The sequence below is a fragment of the Myotis lucifugus genome, unplaced genomic scaffold (genome assembly GCF_000147115.1).
Source record: "Myotis lucifugus unplaced genomic scaffold, Myoluc2.0 scaffold_431, whole genome shotgun sequence".
NCBI classification, from domain to species: domain Eukaryota; kingdom Metazoa; phylum Chordata; class Mammalia; order Chiroptera; family Vespertilionidae; genus Myotis; species Myotis lucifugus.
The window spans coordinates 721,704-730,543 of record NW_005871479.1 but is presented as its reverse complement, the minus strand read 5'-3'; the positions used below and the strand labels follow the sequence as shown (position 1 = coordinate 730,543).

At 47.1% G+C, this 8,840-nt stretch overlaps 1 protein-coding gene across 11 annotated transcripts in view; it reads right to left on the bottom strand.

The window, feature by feature from the left end:
• Positions 1–8,840, bottom strand: part of MCTP2 (multiple C2 and transmembrane domain containing 2) — a 110,032-nt gene that overhangs the window by 40,653 nt on the left and 60,539 nt on the right. For 10 of the 11 annotated variants that reach the window (XR_002826260.1, XM_023744150.1, XM_023744145.1 and 7 more), the window contains 2 exons: positions 8,501–8,575; positions 5,626–5,745 (listed from right to left, as the gene is read on the bottom strand). Coding sequence is in view for 10 of the 11 variants with exons in the window: in XM_023744150.1 (XP_023599918.1) it covers positions 5,626–5,745; positions 8,501–8,575 (195 nt within the window). In the remaining variant the exon portion in view is untranslated. Of the gene's footprint in view, positions 1–3,636; positions 4,040–5,625; positions 5,746–8,500; positions 8,576–8,840 lie in introns of those variants that run through there. The other variant, XM_023744151.1, reaches the window with a different exon arrangement.

Below are 8,840 nucleotides of genomic sequence, written 5' to 3'. Positions count from 1 at the left end.
ATGATTCTCCCTCATCATTGATGTTTCTATCTCCCTCTTCCTTTCCCTTCCTCTCTGAAATCAACAGAAATAAAAAAACAAGGGGTCCAATATCTGCCCACCCCTTTCTTGTGTTTCTTTGGCGCTCAATTTGACTACAAAGTGGAAGGAAGCTGGAGGAAAGAACATGGGGGGGGGGTGGCGAAGGAGGTGGGAATGGGTGCTGGGGAGAGAGAAATAGAGGGGGTAAGATTGATGACTGCTTAAATGAAAACTAGAGACCCGGTGCACGAATTCATGCATGGTGGGGCCCCTCAGCCTGGCCTGCGATTGGGGCCAATTGGGGCCGTCTCGTCTCGCCCAGTCCAGATAGGGGCCAATCAGGGCCAGCCGGCCGGGGGGAGGGACCACAGGAGGTTGGCTGTGGGAGCACACTGACCACAAGGGGGCAGCTCCTGTGTTGAGAATCTGCCCCCTGGTGATCAGTGAGTGTCATAGCTATCGGCCGGTCGTAAAGGTCACTTAGGCTTTTATATATATAGATGTCATCTTTGTATCTCAGTGTCTCACAGTGTATGAGAAGCTGGACAACAATGGTTGTGGAAAGGAAGGGAGGGAGAGGGCAGAGCCTGAGGACAGTGGCCAAGCATTGGCTGGGTCAAGGAATGGCATGACTTCCCAGGAGTCTTCTCTTCATTTAAGATCTCAACATCAGGATCAAGTTCAGATCAATAGTCGCAATTCTCTGCACAGCAGAACCAGACTGAATGAATCCACTGGAATCTGCAGAAGGCCATGGCTCCTCACCAGACCACGCACAGAAAGCAGAAAGTGTGCTGGCATCCCAACAGAAAACTCAGGTTGGCATGATTGTGACAGAGGGTTCCCATACAGGGCTGGACCTACAGCACACAACGGGGCATTAACCATTCACCTCTTATCTAACGGGGCCATGTGAAGATCGGCATGTACCTAGGATTAAAAAATCCGGGGTTAAAATAAAATAAAGATCTAACGCTTGCTAGTCAAAATCAAGACGCTCCCAAAATGCCAACCGATTTTACTCAGCAGAGCCATGATTCTGTCCGGAAGTAAAACTCAATTATGGAGCTGAAAATATAAACACGAAAATATGCTCAACTAGGTAAGACTCTCCTTTTACATTTTCAACAGATAGTCTTTTAATGCAATTACTGTAATTTTATTAAATGGCATAATTAGTTAATGCCTGAGAAGTTGTCAATGGAAGGTGCAATTATGTTGTAAAAATTATAACCACAATTTGCAATAATGGTTTGTTCGTAGAAAAAACTGCTGAGAAAAACCTTTAACATATTTTGAAAAGTATATAATGTGATCCTTTGTGGAAAGGAAAGTTTGGGAAATCATCTGAAATGTTAAATAAATCAAATAATAAGCTGTCAAATAGTTTAAGCATTTTATGTATTTATATATTTTGCATATTAGCATATATAGGTATGCATTTAAAAATATTTAGCCCTAGCCGGTTTGGTTCAGTGGATAGAGTATCGGCCTATGGACTGAAGGGTCCTGGGTTTGATTCTGGTCAAGGTCGCATGCCCAGGTTGTGGGCTCGATCCTCAGTGGGGGGCGTGCAGGAGGCAGCTGATCAATGACTCTCTCTCTCTCTCTCTCCCCCTTTCTCTCTGAAATCGATATAAATGTATTTAAAGTATGTATATATATATCTTCCCAGCCGGCATGGCTCAGTGGTTATCTTCCCAGCCGGCATGGCTCAGTGGTTGACCCTTGACCTATGAACCAGGAGGTCACTGTTCCATTCCTGGTCAGGGCACATGCCTGGGTTGTGGGCTCGATCCTTAGTGGGGGTGTGCAGGAGGCAGCCAATAGATGATTGTCTCTCATCATTGATGTTTCTATCTCTCCCCACCTCTCCATTCCTCTCTGAAATAAAAAAAAAAAAATCTCCTCCTCCAGGAAAAGTGATTATTGTAACTTTTTTCAGCTTCAGGGAAATCCTGTGAGTCTTTGAGCTACAACTGCACAAACACCTACCAAACAGACAGTGAGGTCTGCTTTGCACATGTGACTGTGACTTCCGGTGGACGGAGAAACAGCCGCTGAAATTTAATCAAAGGCAGGTACATCTAGTTGTGAATACACTGGTGATAGGACTTAAAGAAAAGGTACATTTTTTAGACACAGCTAACCCACAAATATCTAAGGCTTAAAAAATAAATTTGACCAGCACTATGTTAATAGTCCATTTGGAAACAGATTTTCAATGTAGTTGTCATTAATGTTCCTTGGGCCATGGAAGGGATCCTAGACAAGCGATCCTTAAGATTTCATATTAAAATTGTTCCTAAACTGTACTCACAAGATTTTCCACCGAGAAATGTTTTTGTTTCCCAAATGCCCTCTGCTTGTGTGTGTGTGCGTGTGCATGCGTGTGTGTGTGTGTGTGTGTGTGTGTGTGTGTGTGTTGGAAGGGTTAGTTCTGTTATTGCTGCTCCTGCTTTTATTTTTTAAAATATTTTTTTCATTGATTTCAGAGGGGAAGGGAGAGAGAGATAGAAACATCAATGACGAGAGAGAATCACTGATCAACTGCCTCCTGCACGCCCCCTACTGGGGACCAAGCCCACAACCCGGGCATGTGCCCTGACCGGAATTGAACCCTGGACAGGCCAATGCTCTATCCACCAAGCCGAATCAGCTAGGGCTAAGTTTAATATGAAATCATTTCTCAAAATTCTGGGATCTCTACACACGAAGATTTCTGTATATGCTAAATATGGGATATCACTAAGAAAGTCGAGAATTGTATTTTTAACTTTATTGGGCTGAGTGGGGGGGGGCGTGATTGATGCTTTAAATTAAGCATCATATTACAGGCCCTGTCAACTCTGAAGAAGACGTTCTTCATTTTTCTGCACTCAAAACATTCAGGGAAAAGTCACAGATGTGAGAAGCCCAGCTTTATGAAGATGCCCATTGATATATGGTCGATTTAGATTACTTCTTAACATCAAACGTCCAGGAAAAAATTTAATAAAACAAGGAATCTATCAATGCCCCGCAGACTGGCCTCCCTGGCTGCAATAGGTGTGGGCCTGCGGGACTGGCAGGACAGCCAACTCCACAAACGCAGCCCTTTTCTGCAGCATGAGGGGGCCTTTGCTGTTTTAAATAATCTTCTGAGGATGCCATCTGTCAAATGAAGGCTGTAGTGTCCTATGAAAAAATTAATCCATTTATGCCATAATATCTCTTTGGGTCTTTTAACATATAATATCGGGGTGTGAGAAATATAAGTACCCAATAGAAAACCAAACCAAACCCAAACACCCACAGATATAATTGATTCTATAATGCCCATATCACAATGCAACATTACCTTTTGAGAACAAATTCAATTCATATATATGTGTGTGTGTGTGTGTGTGTGTGTGTGTGTGTACGTGTATATATATATGTGTGTATATATTTGGTATATATTTTATACCAAACCAATAAAGCTCAGAAAAGGACATAAAAATATCTAGAAAACATAGATGAAAGAGAAAGACTTAAAAAACCTAATGAGCAAGATTTCTCATCATCGCTCTAACAAAAATACTGAGCCAGCAGAAGCATGGTTTGGAATGCTCTGGCCACTCGAAGAAAGCCCAAATTTAATTTCTTACACTAACAAAGAATTCAACAGCATACAGCAACATCCACACTTGTAGTGTATTAAAGAGAATTAAAGCGAACTTTCTTCGCTTACTATTGGGAATACGACCCCAATGTCTATGGGGGTAGGACTGACCCCATGGTAGGGGAGGTTAATGCTTGGACCGTCCAACAAGATAAAAGTTATTTCATGTCGGCCCATCCACTTCTGACCGGCCACCACGTGGGCTAGGTCTTAACAGACTGCTTTTCTTCAATGCCTGCTTTCATCAAGATATGATATATTCATACACACATCCAAAGGAATCTAGAAGACGGATGGTTTGCTTTCATAAAGTCTTTAAAATTCACAGCCAGAATATACTAAACGTGATCCTGTAACATTCTTGCTTTGTGTCATCTGAAAACAGAGACCTTAACATGATATGAACAGGCTCTTTCATGTTATCTGACAAAACAGAAGGGAGAACAAAATTCCTACACCTTTGCCCTTAGCGTGTGGGGCTAGTGGGACTCCCAGGAACTGGAGGAGATGGAAAAGCCCCCTGGGGACTGCTTCACCCAAAGGGTCCTCTTCACACCTGTGCAGGGAACCCTTACACACCGCAGCCAATCCTATATAATGAAAGCCTAATATGCAAATCAACCATTTTGCAGAACGACCAGTCGCTATGATGTGCACTGACCACCAGGGGGTAGACGCTCAACACAGGAGCTGTCCCCAGCCCGCATGCCACAGGCCAGCCAAGGCGGGTGCCAGATGGGGGGGGCCCTCCGATTGCCCCACAAATCAGTCCTGATCGCTAGCCAGGCCTAGGGACCCTACCCATGCACGAATTTCATGCACCGGGCCTCTAGTTTCTAGTATAGAAAGGCCTCCAGCCAGGCCAGTGTGGCTCAGTGGTTGAGCATCAACCTATGAACTAGGAGGTCACAGTTCCATTCCTGGTCAGGGCACATGCCTGGCTTGTGGGCTTGATCCCCAGTGTGGGGTGTGCATGAGGCAGCCAGCCAATGATTCTCTGTCATCATTGATGTGTCTCTCTCTCCCTCTCCCTCTCTCCCTCTCTGCAATCAAAAAATATATATATTTAAAACTGAAAACTAAGCGTGTTTAAGTGAGCACTTTCCACCCCAGTACCTTCAGCACAACCCAGAGAGAGAGGTTATGCCTGCATCATTCCTACTTGACTCTGAACTTTTTTTCAATAATGGAAACTACCCACCCCCCAATACAGTGGGGCCTCCCGCAGTCGCGTGAACCCAGGGATCCTTGCAAAATCACAATCTGGAGCCCAACACGAAGAGTACCCCTTTATCTTCTGTCCTGCAGGGCCCCGAGATTTGAGGGCGACATGGCAGCCTGCATCTGCACAGGGAACGGCCCGGCAGAGGGAACAGACCATGCACCACCCCCATCTCCGTCCAAGCCCCGCTCCCCACCAGAAGTCCCCACACAAGACAACCTGGTCCTCCTCCTGGGGTATAATCTTTCCTCAGATCAGCCTGGCAGCCCATTAATCATTGCTGTCATTCTCCCGCATGACCCCGGGCAACAGAGCTGTTTTGCTACACCTCCCGGTGCCAGAAACGAAGCTCAAGAAAGAGGAAACGCTCTGCTCCTGGCAGAGGCCGGCCGGGGTGCCCGCTGGAAGAAGCCACCAATGGTGTTGACTTTCCTTTTTTTTGCCCAGAACATTCCACGGAAAGTTTGTAAGAGAACTCGGGTAGGAAGTGGAGGTAGAGAGGCTGAAGAGGAACCCAACATGCGACCGAGGTACGTGCCCTTGACCGGAATCGAACCTGGGACCCTTCGGTCCGCAGGCCGACGCTCTAACCACTGAGCCACACCGGCCAGGGCCCATTGAGGTTTTTCCGTTTCCTTCCAGGTGTGAACTGTTACGAGGTTCCGTGTAAAGCCCGTGTTCTGCACGTGAACTTGGGCCTCGGAAACCCAACAACATGAGCCTGAAAGAGGCCGCTCACCACAAACGCGATGGCGCTCCTCAGCGTGGACTCCCACTGGAAGCAGCTTTTCAGGAACTGGAGTGTATTCCATATCGCCATGGTGATCCTTTTCACGCGGTCCACATCTCTGGATAAGATCTGGGGGGAAGACACGGGAAACAGAGAAGGAGATCTGAATGCTCCCCATATTCGCTGTGGATCAGGCAGCCTGGCCGTCTCCATCGTATTCTGTATTGCTGCCCATTAAAACACAGAGGGAAAAAGTCCTCGTACTTCTTCTAAAATTCTTTTTAAAGTCCGATCATCCAGAGAGGAGAAGAGAACGCGATGCATTTGATGGCACCTTTGATGGAGGAGGAGCTGTTTGAATCGTGTTCATCACCAAACTGAGCTGGAAAAAATGACAGAAGCCAGGCATCTGGGGGGTGTGAGTGTGTGTGTGTCTGTGTGTAAGAGAGAGAGAGACAGAAAGACAGAAAGTGGGAACCAGTGGACTGAAGATGCCCACCTATTTAATTTAGAATGAAAGGGACAATTTATAGTAGAAATGTACAGGTATTTTAACTAATCGAGACCAGAAGAAAAAGTCTATAGGAGCCCTAGCTGGTTTGGCTCAGTGGATAGAGGGTTGGCCTGCGGACTTAAGGGCCCCAGGTTCGATTCCGGCCAAGGGCACATGCCCGGGTTGCGGGCTTGATCCCCCCCCAACAGGGGACGTGCAGGAGGCAGCTGATTCATGATTCTCTCTCATCATTGATGTTTCTCTCTATCTCTCTCCCTTCCTCTCTGAAATCAATTTTTTTAAAAAGTCTACAGGGAAGGCTAGCTCTGGCAAAGGAATGCAGTTTTCCCATCTCCCAGCTGTGTGACCTTGGGCTGGTTTCTTAACCTCTCTCTTAGGCCACGTACCAATCTTGACTGTGGAGAGAATGAAAGCAGTTGCAAGTGCTTGTCACATAGTTAAGTGCTTTTAAGCATTTGCATCAGAAGCACAAGTTCCGATCTTATGAGAACGAGGGGACACCTAGTGGTGAGAGGCATCTGGGGAGGACCCTATCAGACCCCAGGACCCCAGGACCCCAGCCCCACCCCGCTGGCGCTCTCAGAGCCCTAAGCCACCCCACCACGCGGTGGTCCCTGTTTGGCAAAGGAAATGTCTTTTCTCCCAGTTGCAGGCGGATTCATTTCAGTCTGTTTGCCAAAGCAGCTACCCCACCTCAGGGTTTAACTTTCAAGTACACAGAGCCCAACAGGCAATACTAATACTAATAAAAATAAAAAAATAAGAGGTCGCCTCCGATGACACCAAGTAAACACGACAGCCCGTGTTACTGCAGACGAAGCAAAGCACTGGGACGTTCCCTCCCGAGGGTGGCGGGGGCCTGGCCCGAGCGCGCCCAGAAGTTCATGGGAAACAGAAGGATGATCAGACGCCCTTTCTATGTAACGGCTTTATGTCATCCACAGCTGCTCACCCCACAGGACGCGGGGGAAGTAATAAATACTTGGAAAAGGGGACACTTTGTTCTTTTTGCACAACGACAGAGGGACAATAGGGACAGAGCGAAACCCCGAAGGTTGTCTGCACAGGACAGGGAGGGGCCCGGAGATAAGCGGGAGAGTCACGCCTGACAAAGAACGTGCCACTTCCCCTCCTGGGCTCCGAGCGGGCCTCACTTTTGGTTGAGGTGAGGACAGAAGCATTCAGGGCAACAGACAGACAGAGAGACAGGCCATTCTGAATGAGGGGAAGTGGCAGCGCCCCCCCAAATTCGGACAATACGAACGTGGTAGAAGCTGTGGGAGTCCCAGGCTAGAGGTCTCTAAAGATCCACTGGGTTCATTTCTTTATGACTGGAAAGGCCAGAATATCTCCCTGAGACTCTGACATGGCTGTGGTTAGAGGAAGGTGGGCAGGGCACGCAGATCTGGGGAACGCGTACGGGGGCCTGAGGCTAGGAATTCTGCTCATAGGATGATTCAGGAGGTTAATGGAGGGCTGACACCTTCTATCTTATCCAACAGATGTCGGCTGGGTCTTTCCCTGCTTATTAAGCTGACTGAAGTCCTTGTTTTGGGAGAGAAGGGGGGGGAAGGAGAAAGGAGTGGAGAGGTGGGGACTGAGAATTATAGAAGAGAGAGAGATAGATATAGAGATAGAGAGAGAGATAGATATAGAGGTGTAGAGCTAGAGGTAGAGATAGAGATGGTGATAGAGGTAGAAATAGAGACAGAGACAGAGATAAAGATAGAGATAGAGATAGAGGTAAAGATAGAGATGATAGAGATAGAGATAGAGATAGAGATAGAGATAGAGATAGAGATAGAGAGGTAGAGATAGAGGTAGTGATAGAGGTAGAGATAGAGATAGAGATAGAGATGGTGATAGAGGTAAAGATAGAGATGATAGAGATAGAGATAGAGAGGTAGAGATAGAGATAGAGATAGAGGTAGAGATAGAGGTAGAGATGGTGATAAAGGTAAAGATATATATATATATATATATATATAGAGAGAGAGAGAGAGAGAGAGAGAGAGAGAGCAGCCCTGACCGGTTTAGCTCAGTGGATAGAGGGTCAGCCTGGGGACTGAAGGGTCTTAGGTTCGATTCCGGTCAGGGGCATGTACTTTAGTTGCAGGCACATCCCCAGTAGGGGGAGTGCAGGAGGCATCTGATCGATGTTTCTCTCTCATCCATGTTTCTAACTCTCTATCCCTCTCCCTTCCTCTATGTAAAAAATCAATAAAATATATTTTTAAAAAAAGAGAGAGGGAGGGCAGAAAAGAAAAGGAGGAGGAGGAGGGAGAGGGGATGCGAGCATATAATGACAGCCAGCACTCCAGGTCCCGCATGCTGAGTGCACCCATAAGCCCGCTCACCACAGAGACCTACCTTTTTGGACAGCTTGCGGCTGTCTTCCACAAAGCGCTTTTCCCTGGGCGTAAAGGTCCTGATACTGGCTTTGACCTAGAAAGACATCTTTGTTAAAAAGGGAGGCATTTCTGTGGATTTCATTCCTCCCCTCCTCTTCTTCATGAACCGGAAGGACCGGGAAACCAATCTCTTTTACCGCTAAGGCCCTGGCGGGGAGCGGAGAATGGTGGTCCCCCTGCGCTCTGCATGTGTGTGCGTGTGCGTGTGCGTGTGCATGTGTGGGGGTGTGGGAGGGTCTCATTGCATGAACTTCACTTGGGTGGAGGAGACCAGATCTGGTCTTGGAAGGTGACAGGAT